Raw genomic sequence first — 26,394 nt, forward strand, 5'->3', positions numbered from 1 at the left:
GATGCTCGCAACTCCATTGCGCTTAAATTCGATTACGCGGGACCCACACATTTTTCCGAGATAAAAAGTATCCTATGTCCTTTCCCGGGACTCAAAATATCTCCATACCTTTCAACAAAGTCACTGGAGATTTGGAGGTAACAGACAAACAGATGTATATTTACACCAGATATCTGTGATTTACACTTTCGCATTAATTGTAATATTAGTATGGATGTGTGACAAGCCTCATCTTTAAGGTTTGAACTTTGAAGTCAGTGGCGTAACTACAGGGTGGCAGGGCTGGCAAAATGCCACGGACCCCCGACCCAAAAGGGCCCCGGCCCAAGAGGCCGTGAGGTCAGAAATTTTTTATACATTGTTTTATTATTAACACGAAGATTTTTACTGATAGCTGGGCCCCATCAATTTGCCACGGGCCCCGAATACGGCACTGTTTGAAGTATAAGTATATAGATTTTCCAACGCACTTACAACAGCTGCATATTCGGTGCTTGGTCTCACCCAGCGAAAAACATGACCCTCCCGGCGCAATCGGGTAAAAACTCGATAACATCTCGTAAGGCACGCGAGCACCAAGCAGGTTTCACGTGAAAGTGATCACCCGCCCGTCTGGATTATAAATAAAAACAATCCAATAACACGTCTGATGAACTTTCTCTGATACATACGCGCTGGGTGAGACGAATCACTTGATATGCAGCAGCTGCAAGTGCGTTAAAAGATCGATACTTATACTTCAAAGTTCAAAAATTAAAGATGAGGTTTGTCACACACTAATACTAATAGAACAAATGCGACAGTGTCTGTATGTTTGTCTGTTACCTGAAATTACCTCGAAATCTCCAGCGATTTTGTTGCAAGTGCGTTGGAGGCTCTATGCCACCGGGATGTAGCTACACCTAAGTATTTAAAGCATGGGCGTATATAAGGGGAGGGGGGGTCCAGGTGGTCCGGACCCCCCCCCCCCCCCATTACTATCCTTATTAATTGTGAAAATAATTAAGTATTATTATACTGTAGAGCGTATTACTTTTTTAAAATAAATATATCAACATTCCGATATTCAAATTAAAAATAAATACTTTTGTTTTCCTAAACACGTTACCTATTTGCTGCTGTGGAACCCCCTTGTGGAAAAGCTATATATACGCCCGTGATTTAAAGCTTTGTAAGTCCATACTAATTTTATTAAATGCGAAAGTGAGTCTGTCTGTCCGTACGTGTCTCTGTCCGTCTGTCTGTCCGTCTGTCTATCCGTATGTCTATCCTCCTGTCTACAACCTCTTCACGCCCAAACCTCTAAGCCGATTTTGCTGAAATTTGGTATGGAGATACCTTAAGTCCCGGGAAAGGACATAGGATACTTTTTACATATTACAATACATAATATAAAAATGTACGGTTCCCGCGCGATAAACGAATTTTGGCGCAACGGAGTTGCGGACGTCATCTGGTAGTTTATAACATTTTTGTCGCCTCGTCGGGATTGAAGCTCGGCTTGAGCTATGGAGGGTAGATGGAGGAGAACTATCTTATATGGGGGATATTTGAAAAAGTGTCCAGCTGTAAATAACAGTTGAAAAATCCTCCAATAGTGGCGCTAGTTGCAGCAAAGGGTATGGAATGAATGTAGCCGTTGGTGACAAAATATAAATTGAAGTTAGCCGAATAGCCGAGTCACAGAATTACTGGGTTAATACCAATATAATATTTTGAAAAATATAACCTAAAATAGCTGAAATAAAAGCTGCTAAATGATTTAAAATTTACCCTGTTGCTACTGTAGCGCCACCCTAATTTAACGCATTTCAGCGGACACTTTTTACATACAGAGATAGTTCTCCTCCATCTACACTCCATAGCTTGAGTCATAGAGGAAAATAATACATGGCTTAAGTGTCGACGCGCTAACGAACTGAGCCACAGAGGCGACAGCTTGAAGTTGAAAGGTGTCGACTGTCGTAAAGGTGCCGTTCCGATCGACGCGGCAAGCGATCGCGACCGACAAAAAATCAAATAAAATGCCATTTTATGACTTAGGATATAGGTTTCATTTTGCTCTACGCCACCACAAAGCCGCGGCGGTTTAATCTTTAATTACTATATCCTATCACTATAGCCTTTAGATAACAACTATAGCCTATAGATGACAGAGCCTATGCAATAAAGTGGCATTTTATTTGAATTTTTGTCGGTCGTGATCGCTTGCGGCTTTGGATTAGTATTTGCTGTGAGACTGATACTGGGTACCTACCTTTATCAAAAACGGTTTTTAAGTTTATTTTAAAATCAGATTATACCTTATTTACTTGCAAGTGGTTTGTGTGTGTGTTTTTTTTTAATGAAATAAAGGGGGCAAACGAGCAAACATAGTCACCTGATGGAAAGCAACTTCCGTCGCCCATGGACACTCGCAGCATCAGAAGAGCTGCAAGTGCGTTGCCGGCCTTTTAAGAGGGAACAGGGTAATAGGGGAGGGTAAGGAAGGAAAGGGAAGGGAATAGGGGAGGGTAGAGAAGGGAAGGGAATAGGGGAGGGTAGGGTAGGGAATAGGGTAGGGGATTGGGCCTCCGGTAAACTCACTCACTCGGCGAAACTCAGCGCAAGCGCTGTTTCACGCCAGTTTTCTGTGAGAACGTGGTATTTCTCCGGTCGAGCCGGCCCATTCGTGCCGAAGCATGGCTCTCCCACGTATAAACGTGTTTGTGCAGTGTGTTTTCCAAGCACAACAGCCTTCGGTCTGCATTCTCTGTCCCACGTCTCACAAACATCTCTGTCCTTTCCCGGGACTTAAAAGTATATCCATACCTTTTATCTCATCCAGTTCGGCGATTTAGGCGCTTTGTAGACGACGGGGCGGGGCGGGCCGTTCACTTTCGCCGCGAACGATAGCACAAAGGGAATCCTATATTACCAACGCACACGGCGGGCAAAAATACCGCGCTGCAGGTGTCCGGCGGGCACTGGCGGCGCATGTCCGCGGCTGCCCGCCGTGGATCACGCAAACCAGTTTACATGCAGTAACGCAGACGGCGTATGCTTTGTGTACGCGGCGCGGGCAGCCGCAGACTTCGACGAAATTGACCGGCCCGCCCCGCCCCGTCGTCTGCAAAGCGCCTTAGACGTGAATGGGTGACAGACACACAGTTTTCGCATTTATAATATTAGTATCGAAGAATGGATTGAGCGATCTTAAAATCGTGCGCAACCCGAAAGAAAAAAGGAAATTCGGGAGGGTTAAATGAAACACGAATCACATTTTAAATCATTTTATTGCTTTTTATTACATTTTGTTGTTTTTATTTCTATAATTCTACTAATTCAAAGGGACTAAGATATTGGTAAACATCAATGGTTATATCGCTTAAGACTATTGCTTTATAACATTGGCGATCTGCGAGCGAATTCGCAGATTTCAGCGGCTAATTCTCACGACTCGAACGTCTCTTCCAGCAGGTTGTCTCCCATACTCTCGCACGAAAGAGACGCCTTGCGATCGACAATCGAAGCGACATTCGAAGAATGGAAAAGAAAAAGACCCTGGCAGGTGAGGGTCATCGGATCGCAATCGTTCGTCTCACAAATCGCCAGTGTGTAAAGACCCTTATTATAGCAACTACATAATACTAATTATTATTAATACTATTATAATGAATATGTATGTTGCCCCACCACACTAACTTTAGTACTGCCAGAATCTTATAGTATTTAAATTGAACAAGTACTTACTTAATAATAATTAGTCGCGTTAAGAAAATGTTGATTGAAATGTGCGTTGTAGTCAAGTTTAAAATACCAACTGTTTTCTTAACGTGACAATACCTATGTCATAACACAGCAAAATACATACCTAATTAATAGTTCGAATTATTCAGATTGACGTTTGATGTGTCGGACGCACGGTCCGATTTCAATGTAGTTTTTTTCGTTTTGATGGAGTTTTAGTTTTATTCATCGTTTCTCTCTCAAGGTTGTTACAAAGTTTTTTTTTACTAGAAATCATATAGATTTCTGAATTATTTACAGTGAAGGTATAATCCTAGATTTTCATATTACGTAAGTTGATCCGATGACATAGGTGTTAATACTAAGATATTGAACTTTCTACACATACAAGTCACTCGTACCACCAGACATGTAAAGCTTTGTATAAAGCTGTATACGAAGAAATATACAGCGGTGTACTGGCGAAACGCACCTGCGAACCATGTATACATACCATTAGTAATGATAAACAGATGTGCTTCGCGCGGGCTCGATAGAACCGAAATTTGAAATAAACGATAGAATAAACGCTTCATAAACAATAACAAACTTAGAAGAGATGTTACAAGATTATTGCTATTATAATTTAAAAAATAGCCATACTTAAAGATATTTTACTTAAGGATTTAACGAAGGCTTTGAAGCAACGATCACGCCACATCAAAAACTAAATTAAGCAACTCCTTAAATAATAAATGTCTCTAATTACCACCGTTCTTTTGCCAAAACTTAGTCAGAGAATTTTGTTAATTTAAATAGACGAGATTGAGACGGTTAAAAAGAGGTTCTGACAAGCCAAGCTTAATATCTCATGTGTGGTGCATACAGTGACAATGATCACCATTTGAAGGTTTCCGTCCAAATGATGATCATTATTTTATGGTCGTGGATCCTAAAACGCTTCAGATCAGTTACGAAACGAGACGAGACGGGACAATGCGAAATATAAAATTGATACGTCTAAGACACATTTCAATTTTGTATATTACATCCGTCGCGTCTAATCCCTTTTCATCGCTGACTGGGTGACAAGCGTCAAGCGTTTCAGGAACGACCATCGGTGGTACCACCGGTACCATCACCATCAGCGCCGTATGTAGCTCCGATGACCATTTCCATTGCTTCTAACAAATATGACTTTGTAACCTTTAAAAGTCAATTTAAAAACACACATTTTAAATTGTATTTTAAAAAGTTCAAACGTCAAAATTGTGTCGTGAGCAAAGAATGGAGTTCGGGTTCATCGAAGCTACATGGGGGCAGGTACCACCGGTCCCGATGTTAGTCGCCTTTTACGACACCCTCTACATCGGGGCGGGGGTGGGATTCGTATTCTGCTCCGTCCCACCACGGAGGTAGAGAACAACCCCTAAAAGAGTCGAAGAAATGATTGCCTTAGTGCGGGGAGACTTACAAAAAAAGTTCCCAAGTTTATCTGTCAACCGTTCGAAAATCACACAGCGCCATCTGGTATCAAAAGGAGAATTAAACATTCTACCGCCGAGTGGCGCAACTCGTCAAATCCGAACAACTGTCAGCTAAAACCGTAATCGACGTAGAGCTGGCGACCAAATCGGTCATGTGGCTTCAGCTCTACTAAAACTCCGTTAGCTACTTCCCTGAACAACCCTTTCTGATAATCTGCGTGCTGGCAGGCCGTGGGCGGTGGGTGTGGGTGTAGTAAGGTGGGGAAAAAAATGGAAAAAAATACAGAAGTTTCAGCGACTTTAATTTTTTCTTAAACAGTTGCCTCTCTACTTCCTGCAGTGCATGTCAAGTGGTTACCAGCGTTAATTAAAAGTAGTAAAATTATTATTATTTCATGTGAGCTCATCTGTTACATACTAACTAATCTCGCATCAGAAAAAAAAATTACTACTTTTAATTTAACGCTAGCAAGCTCTACCACCCGATCGATTAAAAAAAATTTGGATGCACAGGAAGTACAGAGCAACTCTTTGGAAAAAAAAGTCGCTGTACCTATATTTCCTTTCCATTTTTTCCCCACCCTACTACACCCACACCCACCGCCCACGGCCTGCCAGCACGCAGATTATCAGAAAGAGTTGTTCAGGGAAGTAGCTAACGGAGTTAATACAGCTGAAGTCACATGACCCATTCGGTCGTCAGCTCTTAGTCGACAAACCATAACTAGAGGCGACAATATAGGCAAATTGTAGTCTCTGTTACTCTTGTAACTCTCACCGAACGGGGGAGGCAACGATTTCTGCAGTTGTCTTAGAAGCTGTGGTCTTGCGAGCTTAGAGTCTCCTCTTCCAACTGCAATATTGAAGGCAACAATTCCTCTCCGAAACATGAAAATTCTTGCCCCTCACAGTTGTAGCTCGCATTGCACTTAAGACTACGAAACTGCGATTCCTGTATGACGTGAAATCGCAGTCTCTTACAATATTACAACTGTAACAGACCATGCAACGTAAGGCGACGATTCCTCTCCGAATTTGAATCTTCGTCTCTGTTACGATGGAATTGACAATTCACGGACTTGAAATTGTAGTTTCGATTACAATTGTAATATTCGGCTTATCGAGTAACGTAAGGCAACAATTCCTCTCCGAAACATTGAAAATTGTTGTCTCTATTACGTACAATTGTTTGCAATATTGAATCAGTAATATGCCAGGTACGATGCTCGCATTTTACTGACTTAATATTAGTGGAAAATACAATTTCTGTACAACATGAAATGTCTGTATTACAATTGTAACGCAAATATTACAGAATAACATAGGGCAACAATTCCTGTGAAAATTGTAAATTGTTGTCCCTGTTAAACGTATGATGCTATATAAATACAGCTCACTTTCCATAGTAAGATAAACCTCTTTCTCCTCTTAGGAGGCAGCATGGAGCTAATCAGATGGAATGACAGCTCCTAGATAATTATTGTAGTTCATGTTACAATATTCCAACTGTAACATCGATCCAAATGCCTTTTCTTACAAATGTAACTTAATTCAGTACCTTACATTACCTCATACGTAGTTAGTGAAGACAATTTTTTTAAACCTAGATTTACAACTAATTACATCACAAGCACCTCGCTAATAGCACTCGCCAATATCTTTCTATTAGCAAAAATATTGCTGATTGCTATTAGCAAAATGCCCGTTCGGTATTTTTTTTATAATTAAAATCGCGATAGCAAAATTTGTAATAATGAAATAAATATAAATATATATGTATATACGGTATAATCATATGTATATACGGTATAATCATATGATATGTGCGTATTACTCGCTCACTGTTATAGTGAGTTGCTTACTTCTGTTGGTCTCGAAGCGATCCATGGTCTTGATGTCCATGATCATGCAGATGGAAACTGACAGCGCTAACAACATGATGCAGCTGACCATCAGACCGGACCTGGAAATAGATTTTATAATTTCAAGTTGTTATTATTGTGCTAATTGTTATTTATTTATTCCAGCCAAAATAGTAGAAGGGTGGTAGGCAAAGGCACCATATAGACAGAGAACATTTGTTTCTATTCAGGAATAAAACAATTTTTATTTATTTTATTTTATTTATAATATGCAATTAAATAACAATTTCTGAAAAAAGTTACTATCTACTTATCAGCAATTCCAGGAGTAAGTTTATAAAGTACTATCAGACTCAGAGAAGTTGATTGAATTAGTCGCGTTAAGTCAAACTCATCCGACAGATCACAGCTAACCAGAAAGTTAATATACCTAGCGGAATAGAGAAACAAAGGCCTGAGCAAGAGAGATGTCACTATCAGTAACACTGCGTGGTAAAAAGAGACGTGTGATACATCACAGCAGCACTCTTTTTTTGACGTCCAGTCGGCACGTGCCGCACGTTGACAATTTAATCTCATAGAAATCATGTTCAATCATGCTTGTATAAGTGTATACGTACACATATTTTTTTACACACAGATGAAACCAATTTCGGTTTCGTTTGACAGCTCGAGATTGTTGCTCTATTCCGCTAGGTATATTAACTTTATACAACTAACACTGGAATGACATAAGCCGACCACATGACATAGGTCCGTCAACTGCCTAGGATTCAATTTCCTCGATGGTACTTACCAGGTAATGAGTATCATCGAAAAAATTGATTTATAAGCAGATGGTGGACCTACGTGACTTGGTAGGGTTATGTTAATTCAATATTAGTCGTGATTTGTCGGGTTGGGTTTGACATAAGATGACTAAATTCGCCATCTATCTATGACTGAACTACTTCGTTACTTACCAAATTGGGACAGTTGTAAACCCAATACAGTCGTAGCTGTCAGCGAATTTCTCCGTGCTATCCATGTATGGCTGCATCTGAAATCATTTATAATCTTGATCATTATGGATACGACACATTATTAAAATCCAATGTTTAAGAGCTACGCTGGAACATAGATACTAACGGTCTTACCACTTAAGATTTAAACATCTATTGAACATTTGTTTTGAGACCATTTTGTACTGTTTTTTGTTTCTAATCAACTGTTCAACAGGTGTTTAAATCTTTTGTAGTAAGACCGTAAGTATTTGGCTACGTATCGAATGATTTAAATATGGCGGTCAAGTTGCAGATGACGCGTCACAGTCCTCACTGAAAAATCCGGGTAAATCACTATTTACCCCGATATCCGGCAATGTTAGCGTAGCGTCCTCAGATGCGTACACTAGGGGTAGCGAGCAGTGGTAAGCCTTGCCAAGCACGACTATTGCTAGGTCTGACCTTTCTTACTAAATAAATCATTGACCCGGATATCCGGCAGCGTCAGCGTGGCGTCCTCAGACGCGTACACCAGGGGCAACATGCCAAGCACGACTGTTGCTGGGTCTGACCTTTCTTAACTAGATATATCACTGACCCGGATATCCGGCAGCGTCAGCGTGGCGTCCTCAGACGCGTAAACCAGGGGCAAGGAGCAGTGGTAGGCCTTGCCGAGCACGGCGGCAGGGGCGGCGGGCGGCGCGGGCGCCTGCAGGTTGAGGCCCGCTGTCTCTAAACCCCGCTTAACCTCCACTCCCACTGCGGTCCACCACCCACCCTGCTGCTTGAACGAGAACTCTAGGGTGATCTGAAATTAAATAGGGATTGTTTACAATCATAACAAGACAAAGTAGGTATTGATTTGAGTAAGTATATTTTATTGTCCCTTCACGGCCACGCGTCACGGCCAAATGTTTAACGTTTTTTTTTTCGAAAGGGTCTAAGCTACTGGTCTGGTTAAGACCACGGTAGTTTAATCGTGGCTATAACTAGTCGGTTGCTAGTTGGTTTGGAGATAAACAATGAGGGGGCCTGGCCCCCTCCCCTAAAGTCACACGTGTGACATTCTAATCGGGCAATATTGGGGAGAGCTACTAAATTAGCTATTTTTATCTGACGTGGGGACATGTTTAACGTATGTTATCGTATGAACTAAGCCGAATTACGCGGCAGCAAAGCAATGTGATACAAGACTTCAGTACTATAATGTGAAGTGTCGCGTCGCGTCGCCCCACTGCAGCGTACTGTCGCCTAGGGGTCAATTCAGGCCGCAACGCGACGCGTAGATGCATTTCTAAATTTGTACTGAATTGACTTTACCCGACGTTTTACGCAATTAAAATCTATCAAATACATACTTTAGGAATGCATCTACGCGTCGCGTTGCGGCCAGAATTGACCATAAAATGTCGCAACACTGCAGCGTACTGTCGCCTAGTGCTGTCTCGCCTCTATTACTACCCATAAAGTTAATATACTTAGCGGAATAGAGCAACAATCTCGAGCTGTCAAACGACACCAAAATTGGTTTTCATCTGTGTGAAAATATGTGTACGTATACACTTACACAAGTATGATTGAACATGAATTCTATGAGATTAAATTGTCAACTTGCGGCACGTGCCGACTGGACGTCAAAAAAAGAGTGCTGCTGTGATGTATCACACGTCTCTTTTTACCACGCAGTGTTACTGATAGTGCGACATCTCGCTTGCTCAGGCCTTTGTTTTTCTATTCCGCTAGGTATATTAACTTTATGATTACTACCAATATTTTGTTGCGTTTACCTTGTCCCTAGTGTTATCGACGTCGGCGAATCTGACGACGAGGATGGTGTACAGCCGGGTCGGTTTGACGGTGGGCTGGCCGACGGGCGTGTCGAGAGCTAGCACCGTGCCGTTCGGGAACTTCAGCTCCGGCCACCCCGACGAGAACAGAAGAGCGCTGTTGCCCGCCGGTCCTGGAATATTTAGATTATTTGTTGCACACTTAATAGTATATAAATCTTGAGAGGTGTCAAGGGACACCCGAATGGAACGAAGTTACTTCTTATGTTCAAAAAACCTGTATACATATCAACACTCAAAAAAATATAAAAAAACGCCACTTATTGACGCCCAGGAATACTAACAACGTGTCGGTTTATTCTCAAAAAATGCCATCTAGTTGACGCACAGGAAAACTATCAACGCCCTCTGCCCCTACCATGCAGGTACTAATAAAAAAGTGTCGAGGTCAAATATCGGTCTGTCTAGCCCTCAGAGCCTATCTAGCCTTTACGCCGAACACGCGATAAGAAACTTCGTTCCAATAATTAATTTTAAATGTTTTTCATTTCCTAAAACTCGAAAATGGCTGAGCCGGATTGACTGATTTCAGTCTTGGCATAGGCGTACCGAGGGGGGGGCAGGGCTGGATCATGTTGACGTCCCTACTAAGTATATTATCTAGTAAAAAATCTGATTTCCCCCCCCCCCCCTGGCCCAGAATCTACGTAATTTGCACCCCCCCCCCCCTCCCCTTGGCCCAGAACCTGGGTAATCCCCCTGGCCCAGAACCTGGGTACGCCCATGAGTCTTGGTGAACTTCGTATCACTTTCATTCTCATATAAATCTTCCCTGGACTTTTCAAGATTAAAATCAGCAAAATCGGTTTAGCCATTTTCGAGTTTTAGCGAGATTTATAAATTAAAATAAATAAGTACTGTTATTATAAGTGATAACAACAATAACAATGAGGTCGCTGACATATTGTCTTCACTCATCACCACCATCATCATCATCATCATCACCCACCTGTGGCGTTATACAGCGCGTACTTGGGCAGCGACTTGGCCAGCCTCTCGTCCTCGGTGGTAGCGGTGGTGGTGGTGGAGTCCTCCGCCTGCCATCATCATCATCATCATCACCCACCTGTGGCGTTATACAGCGCGTACTTGGGCAGCGACTTGGCCGGCCTCTCGTCCTCGGTGGTAGCGGTGGTGGTGGTGGAGTCCTCCGCCTGCCGCTTCGCGCGCGCCCACTCGTCGTAGTCTGGAGAGTGGTGCTGGGAGACCGAGTTGCCTGGAATTGAATGAAAAGTCCAGTTATGTTCTGTAAATTCATTTCTCATACTTCAGACTGTTTAACTATTTATGTACCTATATAAATTTTTTGTAAAAAAACTTGAGAGGTGTCAATGGACACCCGGGTGGAACGAAGTTTTTAAAAAAAAGAGAGAGAGAGAGAAACACGCGCTACCGCACGGCTTACAACTATAGTATTTTGCTCTGGTTGTAATATACCGACATTTTTGAGTTTTGTGTCATGTCATACAACTTTTTCCCTCTAGCCCCCTTTCGCAACGCGCGATAAGGAACTTCGTTCCAAAAATTCAGAATTGTAATTTTGTTCACTCGCTCTTGTATGTATGTATGGTATACTAACCAAGGATCCCCAGCACTCTGCCCTTCCCGTAGATGTCCTGCAGGCGCGCGAAGGTCTCCGTCATTTGGGCATCGCGCTCCGACCACGGGCCCTGCAGTGTCAGCACCTGGAATGGACAAAATGATGATGAAACATTGCCTTACAAACAACTAATATTTTAACGCTGCAACCATGCAGGATTTAGACGATCGCAGGATTTGAAGGTACGACGACTTGTTTTATAAAATAAGGGGGCAAACAAGCAATATAATGGAGGAAAAAAAATCTGAACGCCTGGTACAGTCGAGAGCATGAGCATTACAGTTTGTGAGTCTTTGCCGCGATGAAGATTGTAACCCCCCTCCCTCCCCCCCACCCCTTGTTGACGCAAACATTCTATTTTAGGACGTACATTTGGGTAATGCGTATTAATCCTTCAACTGTTGCGCTGCGCATGCGCTAACTTGAAAAAATATTCAGATTTCAGTAGCGGGGAAATTTCAGTAGTAGACCGCCCAAGGCGCCATATAAAAAGGAGCGCTGGAAGCAAACAAAAGGGGCGCCAATTTTTTTAGAAACACCAGCATTCTGGGCGCCGAAGAATTCTCGTTCAGGGCGCTGGTAGCTCCTACCGCTTCCACTTAGCGTTAAAAACGATCAAAACGCATAGGAGGCATTTTGAGCGTTTTAATCGTTTTGAACGCTAAGTGGAACGTGGGGCTTGAGTTATTATTTTGAATGGCGGAATATGATCGATCACAAAATTACATTGCGGTTCTAAACGCAGGATATGGCATCATGTTAATTTAAACGTCAAAAATCGATATTATACTTAAGCAATAATAGTTACAATGTCAAGTCTCAAGATGGCCCCAAACAAAGAAATGTGGTCCCTATTTTTTCACGCTCTTTTAGTTATAGTCGTTATGGTAGCAATATCGCTGTTTTTAATATGAGCCTTGTTGCAGGTTGTACGTAGTAGATAGACGAATAACATAGACGAATAAGTTATTTCGTGGTTTTAAGTAATGAAATATTATCATTCGCAAATTGTAAAATTATAATTCGCTTTATTATAATGAGATAAAGTAACTTTGAAATTCGCGCATTAATACTGAAAAAAAAAAGGATTAGAAAAAGTGAAAATCAAGCAACGCCTCGCGATACGCCATCTGGCCATAGCAAGATCTTAATTATAAAATCTAGATACAAAATAATATTTAGCCGTCCGCTTAGTAAACGACTACACAGACATGGACTACACGTGGACTACACATAACGATTAAAAAAAGAATTCTTCGTTTAAATATCGAATAAAATTAGATTATTTAAAATTGGAATAATAGACATAGCAACAGATTACACATTACAAATAAAAAAAAAACTTTAAATATGGAAGATACGGACGAAAAATAGCCTTTAAATATGGAAGATCGTTCGAACACTTAAAACCTCACCTGCGTCTCATTGCTGACGTAATCCGGATGGACGTCCAGGAAGTCCTGGGGGAGCACCAGCGTCGTCTGCCCCTCCAGCATCTTCCGGAGGCGGGGGAAGTTGCCGCTGGAGAGCGGCACGGGGTCCTGGTTGTTGAACACCACTATGGCCGCTTGCTCCCCGTAAAGCCTCATTAGAGCATCTTGATCGAGGAATGCCAGCGCCGGCTTGGCATACTTCCTCAGGGTCTTAGGGCCGAAGAACAGGAACGGGCCCTCTAGGTTGGCCTCACAGATGTACACCAGCGCAAGTAAAAGCAGCAACCTCATGTCGCCAGATGTCGTTGGCGACTGGCCGCCCCTGCTCCGAGGGAGCTTTATAAAGGCGCCTATTGATTTTCTAGAATCCAGCGCATGCGCTGTGTGTGTACCGTCAGAGAAATTGATGGCAGGCAGATGGCGGACCTATGTTATTTGGTCGGATTATGTCAGGGTTTTCGCTAAAATAAAAATAAAAATAAAAAATGTTTTATTTCTGAGTAAATTTGAATCAAATTTTTTCAGAATGTCTACCTGATGCCTACCACCGGTTCGGGAACTACCCCGGCGAGAAGAACCGGCGTAAGAAACTCGCACGGGTTCCACTTTTTACCAAAAAAGTGAGAGAAAAATTATTCTTTTAAAATAAAGTTTACAATTTTGTAACTTAATATTATATACAATGTCAACATACATAATTGTAAGTCATAATATAATAATAATAATAATACTCCCCACACCGGTTTCGGTGACGGTGGCCGGTTTCATTGAAACCAGGCCAGGTACGCAGGAGTAATTTTATAGTGCCCAAGAGTGTGCGCAGTACACAAGAGCACTCTCTATTCCTTTTACTCTCATAACCCAGTGGGACGGAAGACCGACACGACCGGCGAGAGATCAGGCGCAGGACCGACTTTTTACATGCCCATCCGACGCATGGATCATCTTACTTGTCAGACAATCAGGTGATCAGCCTGCATTGTCCTAACCAAACTTGGAAATAACATGTTTCCAACGCGGGATTCGAACCCACGACCTCCGGAGTCGAGAGCGACGCTCTAACCACTAGACCACGGAGGCGTTTTAAATATAATAATGTAGAAGTAGCCTTGCAAGAAGCCATCCTACTCCCAAGATGTGCCATCTTCTATGAAATCATTGACCTTATAATAAGCTTTGGCACACAAACGCTCTTTGACTACTTTTTTAAATTTATTAATGGAAAGATTTTGAACGTTTTCTGGGATTTTATTGTCAAGGCGTATACATTGACCTTTAAAAGATTTACTGACTTTACTAAGTCTGATCACTGGCATGTCCAGCTTGTGCTTATTTCTAGTATTTCTACAGTGAATGTCACTTTTAACTTTAAATTTATTTATATTTTTTCTAACATATATTACATTATCCAAAATGTATTGAGAAGCAACAGTTAGAATACCAATTTCTTTAAATTTATCTCTCAGAGATTCTAAAGCAGACATTTTATAAATAGAACGTATGGCTCGCTTCTGCAGCACAAATATTGTATTATCGGCAGCGTTTCCCCATAAAAGGATTCCATATGACATCCTACTATGAAAATAACTAAAATATACTAATCGTGCCGTGTCTTCGTCAGAAATTTCTCTAATTTTTCTGACTGCATATGCTGCAGAACTGAGCCTACCTGCTAGATTAGCAATGTGAGGAACCCACTGTAATTTACTATCAAGTGTAATACCTAGGAATACAGTGTTAGGTATCTACCAAATTCATCTTCTCATCATTTAATAGCACATTGGTTTGGACTTGCCTAACATTGGGCAAAGTAAACTTTATACATTTAGTTTTACTAGAATTTAAAAGTAAGTTATTAACATTAAACCAATGTACTATTTTTGAGAGAGCACTGTTTACCTCGTCGTAGTTCGACTGTTGTCGCTAGTTCTTTTTTTACTAAGCGAAGCAGCTGGGTTTGAAACGACGCGACCAAATTACGTAGGTCTGCTATTGCCTGCGAATCAATTTCTCTGACAGTACCGAGGTATCCAGGTGGACCTAGGATTTCTAAGAAAAGCATCCCGGGATGGGGCCGGTGCCATGGCAACGTTTATCGATCCCCGCCCCCTGAACTTCGGCCTTTATATTTTGTTTATGTTACGTCATACTGTGTTTTGTATGATTGATTTTAATTAGCATAATTTTAATTAATTACAGTTTTAAAGATTGTGATACAGTCATAATATTTGTATTTCTAATGTCAAATATATATTTTAATGTAACATAATATTAATGACCGCCAATTTATAAATCTATACATAATATTATAAAACAAAGTCGCTTTTTTTCCCCTCATGTAAAGGGACATGAGGGGAAATAAAAAACCGGCCAAGTGCGAGTCGGACTCGCGCACCGAGGGTTCCGACAGCTTAAAGGTATTATAGACCTGAGTATTTGGTATGAATTTCAATTTAATACCTCTACGCGTTTATGAGGAAATGGGTAGTAAGTTTAAAATTATGAAAAAAAAATATATTAATGTGATGTAACTAAAAATTTATGGTTTTCGTAATTTTTCCTTTATCTATGCTATAAGACGTTGCTTCGTACCAAATTTCAAGATTCTGAGTTCACGGGAAGCACCCTGTAGGTTTTGATTCCCTTGCAAGTGTCGAAAATTTGCGGCATAAACGGCTGTATCTTTTGATTGCGTTGGCTTAGAAGTTTGATTTTTTCACAGCTTCAAGGGACAGTAGACCTGAGTAATTGATATAAATTTCAGCTTCATACCTCCACGCGTTCCTGAGAAAAAGGGTCTTGACAGACGGACAGACGGACAACAAAGTGATCCTATAAGGGTTCCGTTTTTTTCCTTTTGAGGTACGGAACCCTAAAAAAGCGTTCCCTTTAATCTTTAAAACTACGCAACGGATTTTGATGATTCTTTCAGTGTTAGATGGCCCATTTATCGAGGAAGGCTATAGGCTATATTTTATCGCGCTAAGACTAATAGGATAATGTGGAAAAGACGGGAGAAATTATTTGAAAGGGCTTATCTCGCGAACTACTGGAGCAATTTTTATGTTATTTGGCACAGATAAGAAGTAGACCACGTGAAGGATCATAGGCTATCGATTTTAATCATTTTTTTAGTGGCTATATATTTTATACCCGTGCGACGCCGGGGCCGGTCGCTAGTATGATTATTAATTATGAGTACTAATGTTATGAGAATGTGTCTTTAGTTTAAGTGATTACTTTCGGTTAATTGTTTAACTGCCGCACTCAGAGTGGAACATTAATTACTTAAATGCAATTAATTCAAAATTTTGACATAAGCCCCATACATTATCTGTCAAACTCTTCATTAAATCGAAGGTTAATCGTAATTAAATGTCTCTGAGTACGGCGGTATGAGTACTAAGTTACTTTTAAACTGTAATTATTATTTTAATACTAAATAAGCTTCAAATATTACCTTCAAAATAGCTCGAAAGTCTCGTGGGTAATAATAGGGCATGGGATCTTCAGATTTATAATGTTACTGATAATTTGGAATAAAATTCGAACTACTTATTATAATTTAATGTAATAAATAAACAACAGTCGTTAAGAGGAATGTGAGTAAGTTTGCAGTCATCGTGGTCGCAGAAGATTTCTTCGGCGAAAAGAAGAATGATGTTTCTGCAAATAAAAAAATATTGTCTGTCAAAAAAGTGAAGAAATTAAAAAGAGGCAACATCGTAGTGTCATCCCTTTCAAATCAGTAAATAAATGGGTAAATAAGTATAGATTTGCAATTACTTCTTTATTACTACTTTGGATAAGGAGTAAGGATAGTAGCAGCGCTGAAAGACCAAACATTTTTTTCACTTTTGTATGGGCAAGCGCCCGAACGTCACGAGCCATACAAAAGTGAAAAAAAAATTTGGTCTTTCAGCGCTGCTATTTTCACAGTGAACTCTCTATAAGGAACACATACACACCCTTAAGTATTATCACTTATTTTTGTTACACCCTGTATACAAACACAGTGACAGGAACTTACAAAGCAATAGATATTAAGTTTGCAGTTAAATTTAGTTCGTAGTTCTCCAAATTATCACCTCTAATAGTAATAATTAATAATATATTTAAACCTCTACTACACAATTTTTTGATTGCATAAGCATTGCCTTTTTTATTGCAAGAGCACTGACTCTTAAAAAATTTAATGTATAAATTATTGTAATAATATTATACAGTTAAACGACTATTACTCTAGCACTCACTTTTCTTCTCATTAGGGTCTGTAACACCGCACTGTCTGTAGGAGGTGGTCGTCTTGCGCTTGGTGTTGACGTACCCCGGTATGAAGATGCTTGGCCCCTCCAGGCGGCCAGATGCAAGAAGCCTGGAAAAATAACTTTATAAGGAGAGAGGCAAAGTTCGAAATGTACAGTTCCAATGGTTTTGGTGTCTGCGAAGAGTGCTGTGCAAAAAAACTGTTACTTTCCCTAACAATATTAAATAACCAAAACCTTGTTTTATAAATCGGTTAAAAACTATAAAGCGTGTACGAAAATTATGTAGACTATGTCATCCGGACCATTATTGCGACTTTACGAATGTTATGACACCTAATTTATCAAAATTGGATAAAAAGTTTAGGCGATATAGCGGAACATACAAACATAGACAATCGAAATTATTACTCTTTTTTTAACCAACTTCCAAAAAAACGAGGAGGTTATATATTCGGCTGTGGATATTTTTTCGCCATCGAGTAATCAATCAAACAGACTGAAGATACTATTATACAACGTGACATTTTAGTGGTTGTTTTCCCGCAGCAGAACGATTTACCTATAGTTATTATACTATCGAATCATGTAATTCATTTTTAGGGTTCCGTACCTCAAAAGGAAAAAACGGAACCCTTATAGGATCACTTTGTTGTCCGTCTGTCCGTCCGTCCGTCTGTCAAGACCCTTTTTCTCAGGAACGCATGGAGGTATGAAGCTGAAATTTATATCAATTACTCAAGTCTACTGTCCCTTGAAGCTGTGAAAAAATCAAACTTCTAAGCCAACGCAATCAAAAGATACAGCCGTTTATGCCGCAAATTTTCGACACTTGCAAGGGAATCAAAACCTACAGGGTGCTTCCCGTGAACTCAGAATCTTGAAATTTGGTACGAAGCAACGTCTTATAGCATAGATAAAGGAAAAATTACGAAAACCATAAATTTTTAGTTACATCACATAATATATATTTTTTTAATAATTTTAAACTTACTACCCATTTCCTCATAAACGCGTAGAGGTATTAAATTGAAATTCATACCAAATACTCAGGTCTATAATACCTTTAAGCTGTAACAAAATCAAACTTCTATGTCAACGCAATCAAAAGAAACAGCAATTTAAGCTGCATATTTTGAAACTCGCAAGTACTCGCAAGGGAAGCAAAACCTAAAGGGTACTTCCAGTCGACCTAGAATCTTGAAATTTGGCATGAAGCAACGTTTTATAGCACACATAAAGGAAAAATTCCGAAAACCTTAAATTTTTAGTTACATTACAAAATATATATTTTTTAATAAATATAAACTTATTACTTTTTTCCTCATGAACGCGTAGAGCTATCAAGTTGAAATTCAAAGGATTACTTAAACGATAAAGAGATCTTTGTCTTAAATTTATGCTCCTCCATCTTTCCCCATTATAATGTTATGAATTTCATTTTGCAATAAAAATACCATAGTTATGACTCGATTGTCGTAATGAACGAACTTTGTAAACCTTGCAGGTTTGTACGGAACCCTCGGTGCGCGAGTCCGACTCGCACTTGGCCGGTTTTTTGAAAATAAAAAATATTTTGTATGACGTACCTACTATATCAACTTTATGCCGATAGGAGCGAGTCGCCGAACGGCTATGACCCGGCCGAATTTTATTTATGATTTAAATAAAAACTTCACAAATCTATTGTACTACTAAGATAGAATCATTTTACTGCGGGAAAACAACCATTAAAATTTCACGTAGTAGATAGGTATTTATATAAACACGCTATGGTTTAACATACATAGACTAAAATCATTACTCTTCCTTTCGCGGTCGGCTAAACAATAAAGGACGTCATGTCCATGACCTTTGGCCCAGTAGCCTCATAACCTTTCTGACCTTGAACTTGCCATCATCCCCCTGTCTTGGCACCGTGCCAAAACGAACCCCGTAAATTACGCTTGCACAAGCGACCTTACTTCCTTTATATTATAGTGAACCTTATGTGGTTAAAGTAAGGGTGTTGTTGGAGGTAAGAGGACTTTGAACGCATTGTAGTTGAGGGCACAGAATACACTGAGGGGGAGAATATAAATACTGAATGAATGGAGATGAAAATGCCATGAACATAAATACAGTGTGTTAGTGTAAACACCGTTATCCTTGAAACCATCAAATGAGCCCGTCAAAATGAACAACTTTTTCTATAATAAAAACAAAAAAAACCCATACGGATGCCCGGATCGGCAATTCGTATGGGTATGAAGGCGGATTTTTTTGAGTCCTGGCATTGTTCTCATAGAAAAAGTTGTTCATTTTGACGGGCTCATTTGATGGTTTCAAGAAACGGTGTTTTTACACTAGCATCTTGTAATGTCTGTGGCTATCACACTACCCTCGTCTAGCCGCATGGGAAATTCCTAAAAGTGTTACTTGGGTGCCAGGCAACGGAAAGTAATTTTATTTTAAAACTTTTACAGGCCTTACTATACATAATAACATAATGGCTATTATACAAAATATTTGATTATTTTCGGGTTCGGGTTTCTAACCTAACCTAATCGACCATACCACTTCGCTGCCTTAGAAGATCATTCTTTAGGGCTTCCATATTCTCAGATACCTGGTGAAGCCCAGCTCGTTTCTGTTGACGTCGGGGCCGGTGAAATGCAGCAGGATCTAGATGCAGGTGCCGCCGTGGAGCTACCTGGTGCGCCTGGAGTCCACCCTTATCATCCACTCCGGCACACCCATGATGCCGCGCCGGCCTTTTAAGAGGGAATACGCTCTCTTCTTGAAGGTTTGCGGGTCGTATTAGTCCGGAAATACTGCTGGCGACAGTTCGTTCCAGAGTTTTACAGTGCGCGGCAGATATATATACCTAGTGAAGTCCAGCTCGAGTCTGTTAGCGTCTGGGCCGGTGAAGTGCAGCAGGATCTGGATGCAGGTGCCGCCGTGGAGCGACCTGGTACGCCTGGAGTCCACCCCGATCATCCATTCCGGTACACCCATGATGCCGCGCACTTCGGAGAGGAATTGGCCCCTGAAAGATGTTAAAGTTATAAACTTTTCTACTTTAAGATGCTTTAATGGTAGATAAGATAGGCTTAAATGGGTGCAACAGGCGCATAATAAATCAATACCACTGACGTACATTAGCTATAGCTACCAATAAGTGTCAAACAATGGGGACGAATTTAGAAATGCATCTACGCGTCGTGTTGCGGTATGAATTGACCCTAATATAGACTTAAATGGATGCAACAGGGGCATAATAAATCATTACCAACGACGTAATTATACTTAGTACTTATACTTAGTTAATTTGCGATTGATCGAAACAATAGATGGCAAATTAGTTACTGCCCTAAATGCATCGCCAATTATTCGTTTCGTTTTGCATTTACAGGCCACATATGCCAATGCTTAGAAGGCTAAAGTCGAGTCATTAATACAAATTAATAAAAATTAACATCAAAATCTAGCGATGTTGATTATAATAGTAGGACAGCTCATATTCCGTAGCCCCGGCTCAGCCCGGGACAGCTCCGACTATTAATAGACCCAGGGTCCAGGACTAATCGATACTGCATCCGGAATATTCCACGGCCCACGGGGGGCAGCGCACGCGTAAACATCACCTGATCAAAATGGCCGACAGCTTGTAAACAGGGTTGTCAACAGCGAGATTTATAATTCAAGGTTGTTTCAGCGAGCTATATAGTTTTGGGGACAAGCAGTCTCGGAAGTTTTACCTGTTAATTTGTAGACCATGTACCTAATACGTTCCTGTATGTATTCTAAAATAATATAATTATTATAATACAATAATTAATAAGTAATTACAGTTGGCTAAATGAATTACAATTTTTGTAAGATAGAATTAAATTAAAAAGATTCAAAAAAATTACTTCGTGACTCGTGGCATGTTATTTTGTGTAGTTTCGCACTCTAACAAATAACTCGCTTCTCTCTCTCTCTCTCTCTCTTTCTTTATTCCGAAACATCAAGCGACAGATACATAAATTCAAAGTGTACTTGTGCTTATTTTTTTAAATTACACTTTTTAAATAACCTTAGCTAATTTTATTTTATTGTTTGTATTGTACTTTATGCAGAAAAATCAATAAAAATATAAGATATTCTAATCACTTTTATTTGTAACTAATTGTAAACTGGTAATTCACAATACAAAACTCCATAAAACAAATTGACAACCAGAACAAGAGAGAACAAAAACGTTCCAAGTGAACGGAAGCGGAAACATATAATTTTTTTTTTTTTTATTTTTTTTATTAAGCTTACATATTCACAAAGAATATTATTAAATGTAAAATTATTACTTAACACTCCCACTAATTTTACATTTAACACTATCATTAATTTAACATTTAAAAGAAACAACTAACTTTCTAACTTAACACTTAATATTAACATAAAATTTCTTTTCTGTTGGCGTTAAATTTAATAGCAGATAGAGGCTTAGTTAAAAAGTCAGCTAATTGTCTTGCACTTGGAATATAATTAACCTTTACAATACCTTCCTCTACCTTCTCACGAATAAACTTGTATTTAACATCAATATGTTTTGACCTTTGGTGATATACAGGATTACAAAGTAATTTAATTGCAGCTTGATTATCTACAAACAACTCTATACAATTATAAGTTTCACCTAATTCGAACAAAAATTGTTTTAACCACAATAACTCTTTTATGGCATCGCATGCTGCCATGAACTCTGACTCCATTGTAGACAGTGCAACTGTTTGCTGTTTATGACTTTTCCAAGTAATTGGACCATTATTCATTAAAAATATGTATCCTGTAGTTGATTTTCTAGTCTCTACATCATTAGCATAATCAGAGTCTGAGTAACCAATAACTTTACTATTACTTTTATATTCAATACCTAAATGTTTTGTTCCTAATAAATATTTTAAAATACGCTTAACTGCATTTACATGACAAAATTGAGGATTATTTACATAACGTGAGATCAAATTTACTGCAAATGATATATCAGGACGTGAAACTGATGCTAAAAACAACAAAGAACCTACAGCTTCTCTAAAAGGAAAATTTGAATTCTGTTTTTCATTATTATCATAACTCAACACAACATTATGATCAACTGGAGTCGAAACAGGATTAGAATTACTCATATGAAATCTTTTAATGACATTTTCAATATAATTAGTTTGAGTTATGCGAATTGAATTTTCTAATTTTTCTATTTCTAAACCAACAAAATAGCTTACAGTGTTCATTATTTTGACATTAAAATTAGCTGTCAGAGCATTTACAATAGAGTTCAATGTTTCTTTCTTAGATGAAAATATTAGACCATCGTCAACATACAAAATTAAGAACACTTTTTCATTTTTAAAACAACCACTAAAAACACAATAATCTGACTCTAACTGCTTAAAACCAAATGACTTGAGGAAATTATTGAATTTTAAATTCCAGCACCTTGGTGCCTGCTTGAGACCATACAATGATTTATTCAGTTTACACACTTTGTCTTTTTCTGTCTTAACTCCTTCTGGTATTTCCATAAAAATTTCTTCTTGTAACTCTCCATATAGAAAGGCCGTTTTAACATCAAATTGTATTATCTCATATTTGTACTTCGCAGATAAACTTAATAAAATTCTAATAGAATCATATCTGGTAGTGGGCGCAAAAGTTTCTTTATAATCAATATTTTTAACTTGACTAAAGCCTCTGGCACATAATCTGGCCTTGAATCTTTCTATTTCACCTTCTTTGTTTTTCTTGACTCTAAACACCCACTTTGAGGTTATTGGTTTCTTATTTGTCCTGTCAACTATAGTCCAAGTCTTATTCATTTCATGTGCTTGTAACTCATCTTTTATAGCTGCATTCCATTTACTCGACTCAGCACAAGAAATAGCTTCCTCATAATCTTTGGGAGCTTGACATTCTATTAAATTAGCTTCATACTCTACATTCAAACGTCGAGGTCTCATATTGACATTAATAAATTGATCATCACTTTCTTGAAGTGTCTCAGATGGTTCATATGTAGGATCATTATCATTACAGCTTACTAAGCTGTCCTCGCTATCTTGAATTTCTGTTTGGGGTGTAGATGTCATCACAGGAGTTGGTATTTCTACAAATTCATCTGAAGAATTGTTTTGGGATTCAATTTCTGAAGTGTCTATGATAACCCTATTCTGGGGCAATACCATTGCAAGCGACTCATCAAAAATTACATCTCGTGACACTTTTATCCTTTTAGTTTTGCTATCTAGCATCCTATAATTCTCATTTTCATAGCCAACCAAAAACATCTTGTTGCTTTTCTTTTCTAATTTCTTCCGGCAGGGATCAGGTATATGCACATAACCACATGAACCAAATATTTTTAAATGCGATAAATTAGCTTTCTCACCAGTCCAAATTTCATGTGGAGATTTAATAGGGGCTTGACTTGAAGTCGTTCTATTCTGAATATAGACTGCACATCCAACGGCTTCAGCCCACAAATTTAAAGGCATACTGCGACCATGTAACATTGAACGAGCTCTTTCAACAATTGTACGTAGCTCTCGTTCAGCACGCCCATTTTGTTGCGGGGTGTAAGGAGCTGTACACTCGTGTATAATTCCATTTTTATTCAAAAACTCTTTAAATTCTTTATTGATATACTCTGTCCCATTATCTGTGTGTAGTATTCGAACATTATGTCCAAATCTATTCTGCACAATGGCATTAAATGTTTTGAAATGGTCCAATACTTCGCATTTATGCTTCATAAAATATACACACAGATAACTAGAGGCGGCATCTTTAAATAGAACAAAATAACGCCTTCCTTGGATTGACGCTTGGCTCATGGGTCCACATACATCACTGTAGATCAAATCTCCAGGAGCCAACTCACCCCTCACTGAAGAATGGAATGGGAGACGACTTTGTTTTCCATACATACAGGTTTCACACACAAAGTTTTCTTCACTGTAATCTGGACACTTAATCAGTCCATTTTTAATCATTTTTATAATTTCTTTGACATTTAAATGTCCAAGTCTTTCATGCCACACTTTTAAGCTGTTCTGTGACATTTGTACTGTATTACAATTAGCACTTACGACTGTTTTAAAGTTCATTTCATACAAATTATTTAATTTTTGAGTTGCACTAAGCACTAATTTATTGTCCTTGTAAATTAATGCACTGGTGTCTTTCTTAATAATGACAAAGCCTAATCTCATAATAGCACCTTCCGAAAACAAGTTTCTCCGTAGGTCTGGCACATAAAGTACTTCTCGCAGTATATTTTCCTCCCACTGTCCCTTTATATACTTTTTAATTTGCACAGTTCCTATTCCACACACTTTCAAGTTCTGTTGGTTGCCTAATTTCACTTGCCTAACGCAAGTGCGGCTAGCATCTTTATATTCTTCTAAATTTGAGAAAAAGTCTTTGCGGAAAGTCATATGCATCGATGCACCACTGTCTAACAGCCATACATCACTTTCTCTGGAGCTCACTGTGACATTAGCAATTTCTTCCTCAACATTAAATGCTAACAAGTTGCTCTGCTCTTGGGTATTACCAGATTTCTTAGAACGGCATTCTCTTGCAAAGTGTCCTCTTTTATTACACTTATAGCAGATAAATCTATGACGTGTAGATCCAGAGTTTGGTTTATTATTTGATTTTCTATCTAAATTTTGTTTCTCATGAGCTGTCACTAGTGCAACTTCATTCTGTTCTTCGCTTGTTAAACTGTTCTCCTCATCCATCAACCGAGCAGTTAGATTGTGGATAGTTTGCTGACTTTTGTCCAATGACATCCAGGCTTGTCGCAGTGAGCGGTATTTAGATGGTAAAGTACTTATTATTTTAGTTATAATCGCAGTATCACTAATTTGTTCACCACTGTCCTTTAGCTGTTGAGCCAAGCTCTCAACTTTAGAAATGTGTTGCGCCATACTGTCACTTGGACTCATTTTGTAGTTGTAAAATCTTTCATGCACTAGCATCTTATTGAATTCAGATTTTTGCTCATATATGGACTGGAGCTTTTCTATGATTTCCGATGCACTTTTGCAGTTTTCAATTAAAGCAATTTGCCGTAATTCCATAGCTGATGTAATGATGAACATAGCCATCCCATCATTTTTCATCCACTTTTCATCTTGCCCTTCTGGTTTGGGTATAGATAAATCGATACCCTTTGCTCGTAATGCACAATTAATTTGAAATCGCCATTGGCGAAAATTATTTCCATCAAAGCGCTCGATGTTCATTTTGCCGGTATCCATTTTGGCGTCTTATGGCCGATCACGTTGTACCGAGTTTACTACTGCACTTTATAATTTTATTAATAGTCTGGGCCCATAACCTATTGTACTTTATGCAGAAAAATCAATAAAAATATAAGATATTCTAATCACTTTTATTTGTAACTAATTGTAAACTGGTAATTCACAATACAAAACTCCATAAAACAAATTGACAACCAGAACAAGAGAGAACAAAAACGTTCCAAGTGAACGGAAGCGGAAACATATAATTTTTTTTTTTTTTTATTTTTTTTATTAAGCTTACATATTCACAAAGAATATTATTAAATGTAAAATTATTACTTAACAGTTTGTAAGTCAACATTAAAATAGAGGTAGAAAGAAAATATTATATTTAAGACGAATTAATAAACTAGCAGGCGACAACCCTGTACAGTGTACACAACACAATAGTTGTTATGCGCAATATTTTGAGGAGGCAATATCGTAATTCTCGGAAACGTAGGCTTCCTATTCATCCCCAGGCACACCCCGGGGGTGAAACCCTTAGGGGGTAAAAACTCACCCCGTCCCAATCTATACCCCCTGTATAGATTGGGAGTTAATTTAATTTCTGTTGAATATGTATGTGATATAACATGTACCGCTGTTAGCTTACATAGTCAACGTTATTTATTATTAAGACGTTCTATTAAGCGTGAAGTTTCGTTCAGCGGAGGTATCCAAAAAGCGCGAAAATACTCATAATGAAAAAGACTGAAAATGGTACCGTTTGACGTACTGGGTCACAGTCCTAACTTGGCGCAATAATTTTTTCTCCAATTTCCAACCTAGCACTTTATTTTGTGGCATCAAAAAGATATTTTTTAATAGGGTAGCTACCTCAAAATTCCCAGACTCAATAGATAGCGGACAGTTCAAGAAGCATCTAGATTCTAG

The 26,394-nt window shown here is 39.0% G+C and overlaps 1 protein-coding gene across 2 annotated transcripts in view; it reads right to left on the reverse strand.

Moving 5' to 3' along the window:
* Nucleotides 1-6,994: 6,994 nt before the first annotated feature.
* Nucleotides 6,995-26,394, reverse strand: part of LOC121737698 — a 37,559-nt gene continuing 18,159 nt past the window's right edge. The window contains exons 15-23 of one of the 2 annotated variants that reach the window (XM_042129379.1): nt 20,052-20,213; nt 17,177-17,295; nt 12,903-13,171; nt 11,467-11,572; nt 10,954-11,103; nt 9,828-10,000; nt 8,639-8,848; nt 8,020-8,096; nt 6,995-7,158 (exon numbers count right to left, since the gene is read on the reverse strand). In XM_042129379.1, the coding sequence (XP_041985313.1) occupies nt 7,026-7,158; nt 8,020-8,096; nt 8,639-8,848; nt 9,828-10,000; nt 10,954-11,103; nt 11,467-11,572; nt 12,903-13,171; nt 17,177-17,295; nt 20,052-20,213 (1,399 nt within the window). In that variant the 3' untranslated portion in view covers nt 6,995-7,025. Of the gene's footprint in view, nt 7,159-8,019; nt 8,097-8,638; nt 8,849-9,827; nt 10,001-10,953; nt 11,104-11,466; nt 11,573-12,902; nt 13,172-16,472; nt 16,587-17,173; nt 17,296-20,051; nt 20,214-26,394 lie in introns of those variants that run through there. The other variant, XM_042129378.1, reaches the window with a different exon arrangement.

This window comes from Aricia agestis, chromosome 21 (assembly GCF_905147365.1).
Source record: "Aricia agestis chromosome 21, ilAriAges1.1, whole genome shotgun sequence".
Classification (NCBI taxonomy): domain Eukaryota; kingdom Metazoa; phylum Arthropoda; class Insecta; order Lepidoptera; family Lycaenidae; genus Aricia; species Aricia agestis.